The 20,026-nt window shown below is 34.2% G+C and overlaps 1 protein-coding gene across 2 annotated transcripts in view; it reads left to right on the forward strand.

The window, feature by feature from the left end:
• Nucleotides 1-20,026, forward strand: part of MAU2 (MAU2 sister chromatid cohesion factor) — a 62,281-nt gene that overhangs the window by 17,258 nt on the left and 24,997 nt on the right. For both annotated transcript variants that reach the window (XR_004231227.1, XM_031947912.1), the window contains exons 5-13: nucleotides 1,813-1,907; nucleotides 3,713-3,740; nucleotides 9,340-9,495; nucleotides 11,265-11,411; nucleotides 12,108-12,198; nucleotides 12,521-12,624; nucleotides 13,572-13,649; nucleotides 14,899-14,964; nucleotides 17,114-17,197. Coding sequence is in view for 1 of the 2 variants with exons in the window: in XM_031947912.1 (XP_031803772.1) it covers nucleotides 1,813-1,907; nucleotides 3,713-3,740; nucleotides 9,340-9,495; nucleotides 11,265-11,411; nucleotides 12,108-12,198; nucleotides 12,521-12,624; nucleotides 13,572-13,649; nucleotides 14,899-14,964; nucleotides 17,114-17,197 (849 nt within the window). In the remaining variant the exon portion in view is untranslated. The remainder of the gene's footprint in view (nucleotides 1-1,812; nucleotides 1,908-3,712; nucleotides 3,741-9,339; nucleotides 9,496-11,264; nucleotides 11,412-12,107; nucleotides 12,199-12,520; nucleotides 12,625-13,571; nucleotides 13,650-14,898; nucleotides 14,965-17,113; nucleotides 17,198-20,026) is intronic.

Below are 20,026 nucleotides of genomic sequence, written 5' to 3' on the forward strand. Positions count from 1 at the left end.
TCAAGTATAAACACTTTTTTAAAAGATCATTAGATTTGACAATTGGGAGATCACTGACAATTTTGATAGAGACCATTTTCAATTGAATGTTAAGGTTGAAAGGCATATTATAAGAGGCTGAAAAATGAATGTGAGGTGAGAAAATGAAGCCAGATTATAGGTACTTTTTTTTTCTCCTAGGATTTGGATAAAAGTGTGGAGATATAGGATATGATATCGCTGGGTTGTGCAGTGGATAGAGTACCAGCCCTAAAGTCAGGAGGACCTGAGTTCAAATCTGGCCTCAGACACTTAAGATTTCCTAGCTGTGTGACCCTGGGCAAGTCACGACCCCAATTGCCTCAGGAAAAAAAAATGGGGTGGTGGGATCAAATGAAGGATTTTAAGATGCTTCTTATCCCTGAATTTAGAAATGTCTCTGACCAGCAAAAGATCTCTCTTCTCAGCCTCCTCCTAGTTAAAATAGGGGTAGTCTTTTTTTAGATGAAAATTCTTTCAGAGGGATTTCTAAGACTTCTTTCTCCTTGAGGGTTAGTTTAATATCTTTTTCCTTTGTTTCTTCCTTTGTCTACATAAATTTAAAGCATAAGAGGCAACTTACCTTCTTGAAAATTTTATATTTTATTTCCAGAAGATTTACTGGGTTCTGAAGAATTGAGCTTAAAGGTCTAAGCCTTTCTTGTTGGCCTGTTAAGGCAAGAGTGCTCATTTTCCCAAAGTCCATATGCTTGAATTCTGTTGAAACATAACTAGGCAAATTGTAATATTATGACCTCTCAACTCTTGATGCCACATGCTGATTTCCTAGCAGGAGAATATTACTAAATAATTTTGTATAGACCACGTATTAGCATGTAAAGTTCAGAATATCTTTCTACTTAACTTTATTCCTCCATCCTTCATAGAATCTTAAAATTAGAAAGACCCTCAAAGGTTATTTAGTCTATTTTCCATGTGATATAGTGAATAGGACACTGACTTTGGAATCAGAAGACCTGGATTGAAGTCTCTACTGCCACTTAACTGCTTTGACTTTGGACAAGTGACCTAAACTCTCTGAGTTTTAGTTGCCTCATCTGTAAAATGAGGGGTTTGGAGTGGCCTCTTCAACTTCCAAATCTGTGGCAGCCCTTCAAGTATATCATAAGTTGTTTTTTTTCCCCCCCAGGCTAAAGGGCCATAGTTCTTTCAACAGATCTTTGTATGACATAATAAGTGTTTATAATATAACTTAAGGTGTGAGCATCTGTACAAAAGTTAGAGTTAACACAGGAATAGAGAACAATGAAAATTATCAGGCTTCCGGCGGCAGTTAAGACATTTCCAGTCTTTTGATTTTCTTCTTGTCTCTTTGACTCTGCATAATTTAGCTAATATTTTTTCATGCCTAGCAGTATTTTATCATAGAGGGATGTTATTCTCCTTGTCCTTTCTATAGGGGGCCTGATATCTGTTGTATTTAACTACAGTTTATTACATATACTTCTTGTCAGATATAATTTTACTCCCATTTGCTTAATGGTCCTAAAAGGTTTTATGGACATAATATCAGTGTTTACCTCACATTTGTTCTGTCATTAAACTTAATATATCATAGGTGAAATAGATTTCTGTACCAAAAAGCATTACAAAACAAAAAGATTACTATCTACTTAAGTTTAGAGCTGATATAGAAATAACTATAGAAATATTGACAGGGCCAAAATTTATCTTGTTAGCAAATAAAAATGTACTGTAGTATAAAAAGTGACATGTTGTTTAAAATAGAACAGTTTAAATAAAAAGATTGAATGTCTCTTCTCTATTTTTTAGCAACTCCACACACTTGAAAAAGATTTGGTATCTGCATGTGACTTACTTGGAGTTGGAGCAGAATATGCCAGGGTAGTAGGATCAGAATATACGAGGTATGCATATATTCTTCCTTTCCTTCTCTGATTTGCACACATTTTTCCTTTTTTTGATTTCTTCCCTCTTAGTCATTCCAGATTTGTTTAGAATAATTCAGCAATAGACAAGCTAGTCCAAAATTAGTATAGCAACCAGATTTCTATTAAAGAAATTTTCTAAACAGAAAATGCAAATTTTCTGATTTATACTTCTAGCATTTTCCTCTTTATACTGATTGATCTAAAATTATTAATAAAATATACCATTTAACCTTACAAAATAGTATATAATCTAAACTGGGATCTGTAATGGGCTGAAACTGAGTTGATGCACTGAGGTCCAAGCACTTAAGGCTAATTACCAGTTGGACAATACTCTTAGCATTTGCTTGGAAAATGGCCTGCTGGCTGGATCTGTTGATGTAGAGAGAGATTGGGAGGAGGGATTAGAGAGTGGAGTAAGACAAACCAGGTGGAGAGAGCCCAAAGAGAGGTGTGGAGATTCCTATGTCCATTCCTCTCTGACTTTGACAAAGAATAAAGAGTAAGGGCTTTTGCTTATCCTGAGTCTGGCTGATTTTAAAGTATCCAGGCTGCTAACTCAGTCTTCACAGGGATCCACATTTTTATCTGCAGAGGGTACAATTCTTAGTACTAATTTATCCCATATTTGACATAAAATGATGCCCAAGATTACCTTAAACAAAATTACTTTGATTTAAACATTTTCTTAAGATGAAAATTACAAATGATAGGGTCAATGAAAAGTAGTGTGGTACATATGAACAGGCATGGGATAGTGTCCCAAGAGCTAGATATGAATCTTTGCTTTCCAATTTGACTTTAAGCAAATAACAAAAATTCCTGGTTTTCATTTTTTGCGTATGAAATATAAAGTGCTTATTTAAAGAACTACATAAAAGTAGGCTTATGGCATTATGGCTCATTAGACTGTGATAGTCGCTGTCTGGTCACTTCTCTGTCATGGTGTCTTCCCAATACTCTCCTTAATACCAACATGTGACCTTGAAAATATCTGTTTTCCATGTTTAAAATTTATATTCTCTCCTATGAAAATCTGTTTATTGCCATTAGTAGATTTATTATGACCCAAATCCATTTATTAAACAAATCTGGTAAAGTTTTTTCTGGTCATTCTTTTGCTTAAAACAGAATCCCGTAAAATTGCAATTAATTACCATTGTAATACTAATAAGAGCTCACATTTTAAGAGCTCATTAAGGTCCATAAAATGCTTTCCTACTTCATAGTAGGGGCAGCTAGGTAGTGCTGTGGATAGAGTACTTTTCCTCGAGTCAAGAAAACCTGAGTTCAATGGGTCCTCAAATACTAGCTGTGTGACCTTGGGCAAGTCACTTGGCCCTGTTTGGCTCAAATTCTTCATCTTTAAAATTGAAGAGAACATGGCAAACCACTCCATACAATATGAATGCCAAGGGTCATGAAGAGTCAGACACAACAAAAACGACTAAACAACCACACTTCATAATAGCCTTGTGAAAGTAGTGAGGTCAAGTGTTAGTTGTCCTCATTGTCCTCATTTTACAATTGAGGAAACTTAAGATTCATAGAGGAATTAAGTAGATGTAGCAAGGTGACTTTCCATGTCACTTGCTAGTGTACTTTAACTGTGGAGGACAATAGTAGTGTACAGTGAATCTTCATAGAATACTGATTGTAATAACTGACTTTTAAAATCTATTAATGTACAACATGTCCATCTGATTACGTCTGAGTATTTAGTTATCATGTTTTAGTAACTCAGGCCTTTGCTGGCTCTCACTCTGACTTCTTGTTTTCAGGGCATTGTTCTTGCTGAGTAAGGGGATGGTAAGTAAAGTTTGTTTTTTAATTCTCCAGTGTGAGGATTGCACAGGAATGGGATGGACTAGGCATCTTAGTGACTAGAACTTCAAGAAAATAATCAAGATTATTAAAACTCATCATTAAACTTTAGTTTTTGTATATCTAAAATATTTGCCTCCAACAGAATATATTCTGAAAACTAAACAGACTTAATGAAAACAGAAATATCTGCCTATCCAAAGTCTGAGAACATTTTGACTTTACATGTATTTTAAGTAGTTTGTTATTATTACTGTTTAATTTTACTTTTTTCTAATGAAATTAGAAAATTAAACAGTAAAAGTTACTGTTTAATTTTACTTTGGCCAAGTAAATAAATAATTAAAGACTGATGGATCATTCAACAAACATCTGTGAAATACCGGTATTATGTAAGGCACTGTCCTAGGAATACCAATTTATGTAACCCAGGCTTTGGTACCAAAAAACTTACTATTAGTGGAAAAAAGACATGCATGCAAATAACTACAATATCAAGGAGGATATGATGATCTAATTCAAACATTGATGTGCAACAATGAAAAATCTACTGCCTCAAAATGCTCATGGTTCTTCAGAGGAGAAATGAAATGTACACAGACAGGGATCTTACAAAGTAAAATATGGCAGGGCCAAAAGAGAGAAACTCTTAATTGCTCCAGGAAACTTTGAGGAGGGATGGATTGCTTAGATTGGGGAAGTTCAGAAAAGGCTTCTTGAAGAAGAATGCATTAGAAGAGAGCCTTTAAAGAAGGGTGGTATTTCAACAAGAAGAAGTGAAGGTCAGGAAGGAGTCTATGCAAGACAAGGAAATTATATAATCAAAAGTATGTATGGAAAAAGGAAAGAATTTGATAATGATGGGAAATGGAAAAGATCCAACTTGACAATACCCTAAGAATTTATACTTTTATTTGGTTGCAGTTGAGAAGAGAAAATTCAGTTATTTTAACATCAATTGAAATTGCCTTGATGCTAAAAGTAAAGAGAGCAAACACATCCTGGGCTTGCCTTACTAATAATTTCATCCTTCAAAAAATGAACCAATGAAGGAAAAGAATATTCTGGGCCCAGTTCTCATTCACAAAGTGAAATTGGTACTTAAAGTAAAAAATGATAGGAATCTCAGGGGGAAAATAACCATTTCTGTCTTGGAATTTGTAATAGAAAGAGGAAAGGTGGGAGTAGTCTCTACTGTAGATTGTTGAAAAACAGATTTCAAAGGATTCAGAGATAAAGAGGAATAATCAGAATTCTACAATGGAGATAGTCCAGGAAAAATAGAAAGCTCTCAAGTACACCGAGGATATTGACTAAAGAGACCTGGAACTCACTGATTAATTTAGATTTTTTTTTTTTTTTTTTTTTAAGATATACCAATGGTAAAAGCAAGGATAGATAATGGAGGATGAATACAAACACATGACATAGCCCTATAAGAATAGCCTCAAATATACTAAATTTCAAATTGAGCTGAGGCTTACCTAAAGCTAAGACTAAAACAAAGGATTTTACTTTATTTTTTTCTTTGCTTCTTTGTTGGATGTTCATCGTATGGATGCTCCTTCCATTAATTCAAATAATAATCTTTCCCTACTTCCTATACAAATCTTGTCCATGTCCTCCCATGTATGCAACTCAAATGGTTGATTCAATGTACTGTAGGCCTTCAAAGATATAGATCTAGAGCTCGGAGGTCTAGAGGAAAAAGGGGAGAAAGGAAGTTAAGTAACTTGCCCCAGGTCATAGAGATGGTATAAATTCACATCAGGGATTGAATTTGACTCATGGAACATTGAGGCTGGCCATCCCTTGCCTTTTTTGCCTTTGGTTTTCCCATCATACACAAATATATCTCAGCCTCACCTATATCTTATAATAAAAGAAAAAGAAAATAAGTAGTTTATCAAAATCAATTAACATCAGCTTTATCAATATATGTAGCATCAGTCACCATAACCTCTTTCTTCGCCAACCTCTGTAGTGAAGAGAAGAAAATTTACATCTTCTCAACTCTTCCCTAAGGACCAAACTTGGTTGTTTAACTGCATAGAACTCAGTTTCATTTATTCTTTCTCTTTATATTGTAGTCATTATATATGTTGTTTTGTTCTGCTCACTTTACTCTGCATCATTCCCATTAAGTCTTTTCTTATGCTTCTCTGAATTCTTTATATTTCTTTATGGCATAATATCTTGCTTCCTGGACTTTCATGTAATTTGTTTAGCTATTCACTAGTTAGTATATTCCTCCCTTTTGCTAAATAATGGCTTTCAGTTATACATCTCTCAGATAAATTCCTTTATACAATTCTTCATTGATAATATGCTGCAGGCTAATCATGCTTTCCTTTTTTTAGACCTGTACTTTTGTAGATTGCAGTATTCTGTGACTCAAAGCCATATAACATCACTATAAGAATATCGATGGGCCTTAGTTTCAGGAAGAAGCTTCATGGCATTAAAATGTTGCATAGGTTTTCAAATGCAATGTAGCTTACTCCCATTTAATTCTAGGCCCAGTGCATTGTCCATCTTCAGTACTTGTCCCAAGACACGTGCTCTATGAGCTATTCCTCCCAGGAGCCTATCATAATCTAGAAGATAGGGCTTTTTTTCCCTTTTCTCTTATGGATGATTAGGGCAAGCTCTATGAATGATTGTGTTTTTCATAGGCTTTATGAGTTCTAAGGTAAAATCAGCAATGTCATATGAAAAAGTAGTTTATATATAGGACTTGGAACATCTGCAGGGAATACCTTCTTCTTAAAACCTTCTTTTGTCCATAGCAGTAACAAAAACTTTTAATGATACTGCATATTCTTATTTTATTTGCTTAATATTGATAATGCCTAGCTTGACATTACTAATATCTGGCTTGATATTAATAGTCATTGTACAATGTTATTTGTTATATTATTTGATAAATTTCATATGATTATAATATGTGCATCAGAAACAACATGTTGGAGAATGTTAAAGATATTTTGTTCTACCAATGAAATGCTTTTTAAAGTTAAACAGTGCGCATAATAGGGTCTGGTACACACTATATCCTTGCAGTCTGCTTTGGGCCTGCAAAGATGCAATCTGCTATCATTTATGGAAAACTTATTCTCATGTACCCTTGAGATTTGTGTAAATTATCATCATAAAGTTTTTATAGAGATAGAAAAATAAGTATATATGTTATTCTTTCAGTCATCTTTTTTCAGGAATAATCAGATCGATGATTTCTTCCAAATCCTTGGTATGCTTGCTCTTCTCTTCCAGATAACTTAAGAATTGAACTCTCCACTTCTCCAAATTAGCACTTCTACCTGGACATCATGACTATGTATACTAGTTCTAATTTGGTTATTCTTCCTAACTTTATTTTCTTTTTGCTCTTTATACTTCATAATATAGTACATCCAGGAGTCCAGATGTAGTGGCTCCATTGACATTGATGAAGATAACAGAATCACTTGGTTCTCTCAAAAATCATATTTTGATAGAAATGTTGACAGATTACTTACATTTGTTTGTTGGCATCCTTCCATCCTTAATTTTTTTTTTTTTTGGCATCCTTAAGAGCATCTTAAATGCTCTCAGAATGATTTAATTTAATTGGATCTCTCACCAAACCTTATATAAATTTGTTTTTGTCACTAGTGCATCTCACTTTTTTGAAATGACACTCTTCATAATCTCTCACCATTCTCCTCTGAGAGACTTTGCAAACAAATTTGTTCTTTGTTTTTATTCTAAACCAATGTTGTCCACTGTTTTCCATCTCTCTCCTCTTGGCAAAAAGAGGAAAAGTATTTATTGATGATGGTAGTATATAAATTCTTTTTGTCTCCTTGTGATACATTATATAAATCTGTTTAAATTTCTTAGGAGAAGTTATATTACCATGTCTATTCTGTTACTCATTTCCCATTTTTCAATGTTAGTAGATTAATGAAATAGTTAGGTTGAAGTTGTCTCCTTTACATACCATATCATCTTGTTTGCACTCTTCTGATTTGATGTTATTTCTGATCCTGCCTAACAAACCATTTATCTGTCTGTGCACAAAGAGCTGATTTGGAAATATCTCCCACTTGAGTAACCACTTTCTTGTTCTCTTTTAGCATATAATCAATTTCATGTTTTAAAAATGTAATTCAATATTTGCCATATATAGTACCTCACATGAGGCCTCTATATAATCTCTAAGCCTTTGGCTCCTCTCCAGGTCATCTCCATGTTCACAATGAAGCATCAGAGTTGAACTTTATGGACTTTTAAAGATACATTGTAATTTTTTTAAAGGCTCAAAAAAAGAATAAGATGGAAGGGTGGTAACAGAAAAAAAAAGTGATTACTCATGTTATATTTGATTTTCTTATTTCTGCCAAGAGAGAATTAGAACCAGGAAAAAATCTTTGCGCTTGAAAGGAAAAAAATAAATTTTAAAAAAATCAAGAAAGCAGAGAGATAATAAGGGAGTTACCTAGCTTTCCTCACAAAAGAGAACAAATTCAAGTCAGTAAGCCCAGATGGACTTCATTTGTACCAAAAGACCTGGCTAATATAATTTCTGAGCCACTGTGGTTAATCCTAAAAAATGCAAAGTACTATAAGATTAAAAAAAAGCAAATATACTGATTTTCAAAAAAGAAGAGTAGATTCTATAAATTATTCGATAGCACAGATTTAAATGGATAGAAATAGAAGGCACAGGTTGAATTTAGAAGTAGTCAAATTTAGGTTTGAGCATTTAAACCTCTCCAAAAGTGGAACAGGTTTTCTAGAAAAATAATTGTAGGATCTCCTTCAAGACTAGATGTCATTTATTTTCTATTGTAAAGTAGTAATTCTAACATAAACATGGTTTGCACTGGATTAATTTCAATTGAATATCTGTGTCTCCTGTATGGTACTACTGAAATTCTTTTTATCTCAAGAGATTCCGTTTGGTTTGCCTTTAAACTCAGAGAATGAGAAAAAGTGAAGTCGATGTTAGCACATAGGGCTTAAGATATGAAGTTCTGATGAAAAATTAATAAAAGGAGATAGATTAAATATAGGCAGAAATAGATGGGGGATGAGGAAGGAAATATCCAAATAGAAAAATACATCAATGGTACCATATTGGAGATAAACAGGTAATGAAAGAGACTACCATAGAGTGGCTAGAGTGAATACATATGGGAACATGAGAAGAGATCACAGAGTAGGGATTTTATTCATGCATTTGTTTGCATGACAGCCATTGAGTGAATAGAATCTTGGCAAGTGAGCTGAATGTGGACCAGATGTTACCTGTGGAGTAAGGATAGACGTTACAGATAGACAGAGGTCTTTAATAGAAAAGCTTGTAAGCAGCTCCAAAGTTTTTTGTAAATGAAATTAGATTTATGTTTTACTGGAATGAAAATGACAAGCTCTCTATTTAGCTGATCTACAAATCTCCAGTTGGGTGTAATCTGATTTTTATATGGGAGGTTTACTGTTCCATGTTAGCATGAAGTGTCACAGCCACTTATTCCTTTTGAAGCTGTCAGGAATATTAAAGTTAAAACAAAACAAAACCCCAAATAGCCTTTCCTTACAGCTCCTCCTGATGGAGAGGAAGTTACAAGAAGTCCATCCTCTTCTGACTCTTTGTGGACAAATAGTTGAAAACTGGCAAGGGAACCCCATACAGAAGGAATCTCTCCGAGTTTTCTTCTTGGTCCTCCAGGTGACGCACTACTTGGATGCTGGACAGGTACATAACTATTTTGTATTTATATTTGACAGACTCCTGTTGGAAATTATTGCTAACCAGTGTTGAAGTTAAAAGTCTAGACTTATGAACTGAAATTTCAGTGAAGATTTAGCTATAGTGATCTAGGCTTCTGATGTATTATGATATTTAGACACAAGTGTGATTATATTAAAATTGCATCCTGGAAACTGCTTATTCGGCTAAACTGGAAATTGAGGCTGTGAGCTAAAAATATTGTAATCATATAAAGATGAGGAAAAATCTTTCATGAGGCAAGGCTCAAAGATCTGATTTAGGAACAGCAGTTGCAACTTACCCTGCTGAGTTTTAGCAGGTCTGTGAACAATATATCTGGAAGATTGCTCAGTCTTTAGGCCTGGCTCATTGAGCAGTATAATGCCTTTGGAGCCTACAGATGGATTCAGATAGTAGCAAGGAAAATAACAATATGAAACTCTAACCCTTTGTTTCTAAAGAGTTTCCACTCCTCACACTATACCTCATGCCCAGAAGAATCCATTTTACCATCTGGTATCTGAAAAAAATTGAAGAGGAAGGGTTTTAGCAGATGTTGCCTTTAAGGCAGGCAGCAGTAATACTTCATATTTTGCCTATCCATGGGCCCCACATGACAACTTGTCAAGAGCCCAAGTGCAACATTTAATTTGTACAGAGTGCAACTGACTGCAGCTGCTCTTACTTTTCAAAGGCCATTGGGGCCTATAAGACTCCAGGTTTCAGCCTTCCAAGTTTCATCCTGATCTATAAAGCCTTCTGTTCAAATAAAAATAAAGAATTCCTCTTAAGGTCCTACACAATATGCTATTTTGAAAAAAGAATAGCCAGAGACCTTATTTGATCAATGTAAAGAAATGATTTCTCTTTGTGAATTTTTAAGCAAACTAGAAGACTAAGCAGAGTTATAATTCCCTGGAAAAGAAGTGGAGGCACAGAGCTTTTTAGGAGGAAAAAGCTCTTTCTGGCAAGAGGATAGAAAGATAAAAGATAGATGTCACATTTTTCCTGACCAAAGTTCAGGACCCTTCCTTTTGAGAAATCCAGCTAAAGCTATTTTAAACTTAGTTATGGAATCTAGGAATTTTATACAGGCACACCGGTAGGCAATAAATATTTATTAAGCATTTACTATGTGCCAGACTATCTACTAAGAACTGGTGATATAATCTCTCCAAAAAGAAAGAAAATCCTATCTCAAGAAAACATTCTAGTGGGGAAAAACAATAAAAGGGAGTTGAAAAGCTGAGGGTGAGGCTTTGTGAAAAACCAAATACAGAAAGTCTGAAGCATATCCAAGAGGAGAATTTATCATGGTTGAGCTCTGGATTCTGCTTTAATTACTTTAGACTGTTCACTCCAAACATTTGTATATGTTTGTTGATTTTTATCCATTATATTTTAATCACTTCCTTGCTAACCTTAGCTGTGGCTTTTCAGCGCGCACACACAAAATAATGGTGTGATTACTGTTAAAAAGATAATGTGGTACTTTGTAAGAAGGTGGCAAATCCTAAGGTTTCTAAAGTTGAAGTTACAGAGTAGTTCCAGTTGCTAGAATATATCAAATTGGTAGATGAGAAAGAATGCATAGAGGTTTTACAGATTGGATTCTGGGAGTAGAATGTCATGATCTCTTATATATATATCCATTATACCTGAAAGTGGGCTTAGAATGAAACGCTCTTAAAGCAGTCTCCACTGTTTTCATCGTTACACAATGAAATTCTGCTTTATCTGTATTAACTTCCTAGGTGAAAAGCGTGAAGCCATGTCTAAAGCAGCTTCAGCAGTGTATTCAAACTATTTCTACTCTTCATGACGATGAAATTCTACCCAGCAATCCTGCTGACCTTTTTCATTGGCTGCCCAAAGAGCATATGTGTGTATTGGTTTACCTGGTGAGTTTTTCTTTCTGCTATTATTATAGTTTTTCCACTATGCTCTGCCCAAATGTATTAATATAGCTCTTCCCACTGAAAACTCAACCCAGCATTTAGAGCACTTAAGCCTTTTCATGTCCATAAAGTTGCCACAGAAACAATGAAATGAATGCATGTTAGTTACAGAACAAGAATTAGACGTGTAAGTATTTCTTAATCTGATAATTGAGGTCATTATAACAGTGGAAAGGACTGTATTTCATTGGAACGAATATTAGAATGAATTAATGGAGTCTTTCAAAAATGATGGGTAAGCATACTTCCTGAGGGTCAAGAGATATCCCCATGAACAAAAATCTGTTATGTGTATGTGCACAGGGGATTGTTTGTAAGATAAACTAATATTTTAGTTTCAATAGTCTAAAGCAAGGTTTATCCTGCTTTATATAAAATGTTGGAATGGTAGATTTCTCTGCAGTATGATATGGTTCAAGTAAATATGGTATTTAATTTTCTTGAGAGGGAAACAATGGTATGGTGGGAAAATGATTTACTTTAATAAAGACAGATTTTAAAAATTGGAGACAATTTTAATTGCTCATGGGTGGGCAAAACAAATGTAGTAAAAATGACACCACTACCTAAATTAATGTATTTATTCAGTACCATGCCCATCAAACTACTAAAAAAATTATTTATTTTTTTCCATGTCAGGTGACAGTAATGCATTCTATGCAAGCCGGCTACTTGGAGAAAGCACAGAAGTACACAGACAAAGCACTCATGCAGCTAGAAAAGTTAAAAAGTAAGTAACATAAAAAGTGAGTGTGAAAGCCTTGGATCTAGTCTTAGCTCTGTCACTATCTAGTTGTTTTTTTCCCTGTTTAGGCCTAAATAGTCTCATCTATAAAATGAGAGGTTTGGTCTGGTCTCTAGAATTCTTCCTGGATCTATATTCTGTATGTCTGTATGTAGAATGTTTGGTGTCAAGTACAGAACCATCCTTGTAACTGCAGTTCCCTGTAGTGATACCTTGTCAGCACATTAACTTTCTGGCACATTTTCCCTAAATTTGGTTCTTTTGATTTTCATGCATATCGTCTAAATCTCCTTGATTCTCTTGTTAGTGTTAGATTGCAGTCCTATCTTGTCATCTTTCCAAGTGATATTGCTGGAACACATAATCATGTGCCGACTTGTCACAGGACACAAGGCCACTGCCTTGCAGGAGGTAAGTTTGACATGTTTGGTTTCAGCATTTGCTTGCAAACTTAGTCTGTTAAGTGTTTCTTCTAAATCCAAAAAAAAGCAAACTTCATATTTACTTATATTTATATCCTAGTAGAAAGAACACTGAACTTGGAGTCAGAAGATCAGGGTTTAAATCCTTACTGCCATTTATTAGACATGTGGCCTCAGAGAAGTCATATAATTTCTCTGATGACACTTGCACCAACTTTTCAGAGTTGTAAGGACCAAATGAGTTGATATGTAAAAATTTTTGTAAACTGTTAAGTAGTTATTAGCAAGTATATTTAAATAGGAATTTTGTAATGGCATGATGGGCTTAAATTGTTTTTGTAATTAGGGAGAGCTGGGATTCCTAAACTTTTATTCTGGCTTTTTTGGAGAAGCTAAATGGTACAGTTGTGTTCACTACCTCAGTTTTAATCCTGATGTTTTCTGAACATCAGTTTCCTTATGAATGAAATGGCACTCATAACAGCAATTTTTAGGGTTATGAAATAATGTAGGAGGAGGGAGGGTCATTTTGTGAACCATAAAATGTTTTGTTATTGTTGTTCTTGAAAGTCTGCTGCTCTCCTGGTAATTCTGTATTCTTATAAGGTATATTAGCAATATTAGCAAAGCCAGCCAGCTTAGCCAAGTTTATACCAGAAAAGTAGCCAGAGGTGATGAATTTCTTTGGGCATAGCAGCCAATTAAACCATCTAAAACAGGCTTAAAAAGTTAAAACCCTATGTCTCAAGGGAACAAATTTGTCTACAAGAATAAAATCTCAGATCTTTTAAAGGATTGCAGTAAATAGTGGTATTATTTAACCTTATTAATATTAGCTGTAAAAATTAGCTATTGTTGAGCTAATTCTTTCTCTGGTTTGGCCTTTTAGGAAGCATAGAACACTATAAAAATGTTTTTTTTCCCTCCTTTTAACAGATCTCACAAGTCTGTCAGTTGTGCCAGCAGTCTCCAAGGCTATTTTCTAATCATGCTGCCCAGTTACATACTTTATTAGTGAGTATGACATCAAAGGTGTAAGATCAAGCTTTAAATGTTTATTAACCCCTTGGGAATTTCTGGAGGAATCTTAATTCTGCCAGGGAAATTTAGTTCTCTTTGATATTGTAAAAAGAACTCTGAAACAGGTGTTCTATTTAGATTCTATACATGCCTCTGACCACTCTCTAAGCCTCACTTCCCCATTTGAAGGGGAAAAAAAAGTGGCTTTAACTGGCTCATCTCTGGGGTTCCTTTCAACTCTGATTGCCTATGTCCTTTGTTCTAAGGAATTTGCTTCTAAATAGCTTGATAGAATAATTAGATATATTTTCAATAATTACTGAAGTAAAGATGCTAACATCACTTTTTTTAAATGTAGAAAGACATTTGTTAATTTTCTTTTCCTTTAAGAGGAAGCTAAAATGTACCATAACTTACTAAGGTCACTCTAACTTGCTACTTCAAAATTTCAAGCTGTAGTGAATGGCTCAGATATTGTGAAGGTAAACTGAGTCAACATTCAGTGACAGTATGTATATAGGTCTGGCTGCTTCAAAGCTGGTGATTTACCATAGAATGAATATTACATGAAGCAGTTACTTTATAGAAAGATAAAATAGCCACAAGAGATAGTTGTGTTTAGAAGATCTAAAACAGCTTTTCAACCCAAAGGATATTTTGAATATCTGGCTTAGAATCTATCATTGAACCTTTAGCTTGTCAGAGGTATTTTAGGGGAATTCTCATCTAGAACATGTATTTCATGAATCAGTACAGCATCTTTGATAGCGGGTCATCTCAACTTAAGACCTTCAGTAATAGGGAACTCACTTCCTCAGGGCAGCCCTTTCTACATTTATGGAGCTCATTTTTAAAAAAAAAATTTAAAAATATTCAAACATTCTGTCTTTCCAAAACATCTCCCTGTTGATCTTAGTCCTTTGCCCCCCTTAAATCCCCAATGCTTTGCACAGTGTCTGAAAATAGCAAGTTTTTAAAATAAATGTTGTCTTTTTATCTAAGGTCCAAGTAGAACAAACCTAATTCTTCTATATGACAGCCCTTCGTATATTTAAAGACACTTTTCCAGACTAAACATCTTCAGGTGCCTTACCAGTTTATATACATTTTGAGAAACTTTATCAGTCTAGTCCTTTGGGAAGTTCATGCAATAGGGCAAATAATTGACCATTCTTTCAGGAAACTCCTTGAATACAGTGACATTTCAATGTTCCCTCTTTTCCCTACCCCTTCTTCTTTTTAGGGTTTGTACTGTATTTCTGTTAACTGCATGGATAATGCAGAAGCTCAATTCACTACTGCATTGCGGGTAAGGTTTTAACTTTATTATTACTCTTTAAGTTTGGGAAGATATTTCTCAAAAAGAATATCTCCATTTTAACTTTATAAAAAACAGTAGCATCACCAGTATACCACTTTGATAGTGGAGTTATCTGTCCCCAATAGAGCCAGCTTATAAGATTAAATACTAAAGGGCTAAATGCCAGGGAACCCGTTTAACTTGAAATATTAAGACCCAGATTGAAGTCCCAATTCAGATATTCAGTAGATTTCTAATATTAAAACATATTGCAACATCCTCAATTTACTGATATTTAAAATGAAGCTAATAATATTTGTATTTGCCTACCTCACAGTATATTATAAGGGAAGTACTTTATAAACCTTTAAAGCTTTATATGAGTATTAGTCATACTTATTATTCAGAGATAAATAGCTGATTTTGGTTGACTAGAGAAGAGTAAATCTCCCCACCTCTATTACCATCCACCTCCACTCCTCCAGCTCCTCCCCCAATCCCCTCATCAAGTTGTCATTACAAGCATATTGGTTTTTTTTATTCATAGATTACTGCTCCATTCCCAGCTCTTGTAAATTAAGGTGGAAGCCCATTTAGGATTGCAATCCAGAGTTGCATTTAGTCAACTTGATATATAGTAGAAGAATATGTACGACTTCAAGTCAGAATACCTTCATTCAGACCTAACAATTCTTAGATAGGTTTTCTTTTTTTATTATTATTTATTTATTTATTTTATTTTATTTTATTTTTATTTTATTTTATTTATTTATTTATTTATTTTTATTTAATAGCCTTTTATTTACTGGATATATACATGGGTAACTTTACAGCATTAACAATTGCCAAACCTCTTGTTCCAATTTTTCACCTCTTACCCCCACCCCCACCCCCTCCCCTAAATGGCAGGATGACCAGTAGATGTTAAATATATTAAAATATAACTTAGATACACAATAAGTATACATGACCAAAGCATTATTTTGCTGTACAAAAAGAATCAGACTCTGAATTATTATACAATTAGCTTGTGAAGGAAATCAAAGATGCAGGTGTGCATAAATATAGGGATTGGGAATTCAATGTAATGGTTTTTAGTCACTTAGATAGGTTTTCTTGAGGAGAAAATTTAAACTCTGAAATGCTGTTCTCCAGTATTACATAGTAATACTTACATGGAGTTTAAATCAGTACCAGGCATACAAATACAAACAAGTAGGATAGCCCTTGCCATCAGGGAGCTTATATTTGTATAGGAAAAAAAACCTATGAAGAAGAACTAGAAAGTGGAGAAGAGTAATATACTTGGTGGCATACTTTGGAAATCACTTCCTGGTGGCCAGGAAGTGATATTGGAGGCCTAGTTCTGGGTAAAGATGAAATCTCACTTTTAGAACCCAACTTCCTTGGAACAGAATCCAAGATTCTAGTGGGGGTAGGAGGAAGAAATTGATGCACATAGTATAGATAAGATGGTTAAGTTTGACAGAATGAGAGATACTCCATTTTGAATTATGGAATTAGATTGTGATTGTTGATTTAGTACTAGTGAATATCTGGATTTGCTCCTTCTTATATGGCTCTGTCCCTTGCTATCTCCTGCTTAATTGTAAAATTCCTCTTGTCTGTCTAGGACTGAGTGTTGCCCAAGAATTGGCCTTTTCCTTCAGTAGACTTTGTCCAAAAATTCCTCCACTTTCAGGAACTTGTTCATTGCTCAGCCCTTCTTACTGTGACCATGCATTTCCCTGGAAAAATCATACAGATGTATAGATTCTCTTCTCTCCCCTCCCCCCCAGTGAACCTGTTTGTTTATAGCCCCATATAAATATAAACAATTATTATTTTATTCCCAAGATGGAGAAGCTTTCACCTCTAGTATGGTTCTCTCACAATGTCACTGGAATGCATGTTTTTCTTTAGTGATAACAGTAAAATTAGTTTAACTTTCATGCCTAGCTTTCTCCCTTTTCTTTAAAAACTAGGTTAGTATTACATTTTAGGGGAAATTAAGGGAGATGTAGAGATATATCGTTAAGTCATCCAATTAAGGCATCATAACAAACTGATCCAGAAAGTTTGGGATCTAACAAATGGGAATGTGTATTCCGTGTTACTTCTATTTTTACTGTTGTTCGTTTGTCATTTTCTATTACAGCTTACCACTCATCAGGAGTTGTGGGCGTTTATTGTGACAAACCTTGCCAGTGTATACATCAGAGAAGGCAATAGACACCAAGAGGTAGGTGACATGCCTTTTCTATATCTTTCTCTTAAATAATCTTTCTATAACTTGATAATGTAATAATGACATAATGTTCTAGTGTAATAGAAATAGCAGAGGTTCATAGATTTAGGAGCTAGTGAGAACTTTAGAGAAATATCCAGACCAGGTGTTCTTAACCTAGGGTCCATTAATTTGGTTTTCATAACTGTATTTCAACATAATTGATTTCCTTTGAAATTTTTTTGTATTTTTAAAATTATTTTTAATATCATATAATGCATATTATATATGTAATTTAAATTATTTACACTTAAAAATCATTCTGAAAAGGAGATCCATAGGCTTCACCAGATTGGCAGAAGTGTCTAAAAAAAAGGTTGAGTCCCTGATTGGTAGCAGGACTTGAATTAATGATGAAGAAATTGAAATCTAGAGAGACAGTCTTTTACCCAAAATCACACAAGTAGTAAATGGGACAAGATTTATAGTCAGAAGACCTGCCACCATTAAAATTTTTTTTTTATTTAAATCTAATATTTTAATAGCTGTGGGGCCCTGGACAATTGAGTTACAAGGGAACTATTAATGATTTCATTTTTGACCAGTTGATAAGCATTCATTTAGTCCTAGAACATTTCAAGCACTGTGCTAAGCATTGGGGTGAAATAAAGGCAAAATAACAATCCCCAGAAGAGAAAACAATCAAGCAAATATACAAACAAAAATTACACAGAATAAATAGGAAATAATAGGGGGAATGTACTAGAATTAAGAGGGATTAGGAAAGGCTTCCTGTAGAAGGCAGGATTTTAGTTGAGACTTGAAGTAAGCCAGGGAAGCCTCAAAGGAGAAATGAGGAGAGAGAGAATTCCAGTCTTGAGAAAATAGGCAGAGAAGATATTTGGAGCCATGTGAGGAATTTTTTTTTCATGAGATACATGGAACACAAACATCTCTAGGGTCCAGGCTTTTTCTCTGTCCCTCGGGCTTGAAATGTTGTTCTTCTTCCAGTTTAAAATCCAGTTAACTACACTATTGGCTCATGCCTATCTAGTATTTCCACAAATTGCTTGAAATTTTTTTTATCAAATCTGTTAAAAACTGGCTTGAATAGCTAATAAAGATCAATTCTGGAGACTTAATGTGCTGGGTAACAATTATTTAACCATATTAGCAATGTTAAATTGAAGCTGGTACAATTAAATTTAATATGGATAAATGGAAGTATCAGTCTCAAAATTTTAATTGGAAGGGACCTTAGAGGGCATATAAATAAAGTATACCTAAATAAGGATTTCCTCAGTGCTATCAAACTCAAATAGAAATGGATCCCTGCTGGCAGCATATTGACTTGGAAAACCACAAATTATTATTATCTGTTGTGTTGTATTTTTATGTATTTTGTTAAGCATTTCCCAGTTACGTTTTAATCTGGTTCTTGGATTTGGGGCGGTTTGTCATACATTTAACACATAGTCATTCAGCCTTTGCTGGAAGACCTCAAGTTAGTTCATTCCATTTTGGTATAGCTGTAATTTTGTGAAAGTTTTATCTTACGTTAAGTCTAAATTTACCACTCTGCAGCTTCTACCCAATTTTCATGTTTCTCATTGGAGCCAAGCAGAGTAAATCTGAGCCCATTTTCATGGATTTGAAGACAAGACTATCAAATTTTTTCTTTTCCTCATATTAAACTATAGGTTCGGTTCGTTCATTCTTTTTCTTGTTTTCACAATATAACATTATCCCCCCCTTGGCATTTCTTTTATTTTATTTTTTTAATTCAAATTAGTTAATGAAGTTCCTCTGCATTCATATAGATGATTTATCCTTTTTTCTCTTTTCCTAATCATTAGAATTTTTCTCTTTGATTGACTTTACCCTAGAAAATTTGAAATCTGCTCACCTAAGATTTTGACTCTGTGTTAGATTCTGTCCAGCTTTTCTGTCTCTATTCTCTATCTCTAGGTTGATTATCATTCTATATTTCAAATACATCACTTTATGTGGTAAATATTTCCTCAGTTATCTTAGAGAATTCATTTCCTTGCAGAATCTCCATCATTTCCAGTTCTTTCTTATTGCTGAGAATCAAATCCAAAGTAGCAAAATAACTACACTATCTGTTCCTTTACCTTTTAAGGATGAAATCATCATTAAGCTAAGTCAGAGAATTATTAGGTGACAGAGGGATAGTGATCCAGCTAAAAGTCCAAATATATGAAATTCCCCCATAACAACTATTTCATGTTACCAGCCAGGTGTGTTAACTATTTCTCAAATTCTTCATTTATTTCCTCTTTCTATAATTGTCTGTAGTATACCCTAACATCACTATTGCTTCTGTTTATGTTCCTATGGATTTTCAACCAAATGTTCTCTTTTTCTTCCTCATTTTCCTCTTATGTCTTCTTAATATAAAAGGACATTCTCTCCTTTCCCCTCTTTTGCCTACTCTGTTCTTTTTGAAAAACGTCAGTCATTTTATTTCTCTGAGTCTCGGTTCCCTCGTTTTTAAAATAGGAATAATTCTCTCTGCCTTAGGATGGTTGTGAGAATCTGTACAAGATAGTGGTTGGGAAATTATTTTGGTAAATCATGTGAAGGTGTATCATTGCTCTATATTTTAGGCATATCACTTTATGTAGCAAATATATTTCCTTAGTTATGTTTAAATTGAATATAAAAATCAAATCGGAATTAGTCAATGACTTCATTGAGTAATTTCAGCACTTTTGAGAGTCTACTCTATAATAATGTACTGTATGAGATGGGGATTGAGAAATACATTATTATAGTCCTTTTCTTAAAGAATTTTAGAAGCTACTTGGGAAAATAAGAAAA

The sequence above is a fragment of the Sarcophilus harrisii genome, chromosome 1, assembly GCF_902635505.1.
Source record: "Sarcophilus harrisii chromosome 1, mSarHar1.11, whole genome shotgun sequence".
In the NCBI taxonomy this organism is placed as follows: domain Eukaryota; kingdom Metazoa; phylum Chordata; class Mammalia; order Dasyuromorphia; family Dasyuridae; genus Sarcophilus; species Sarcophilus harrisii.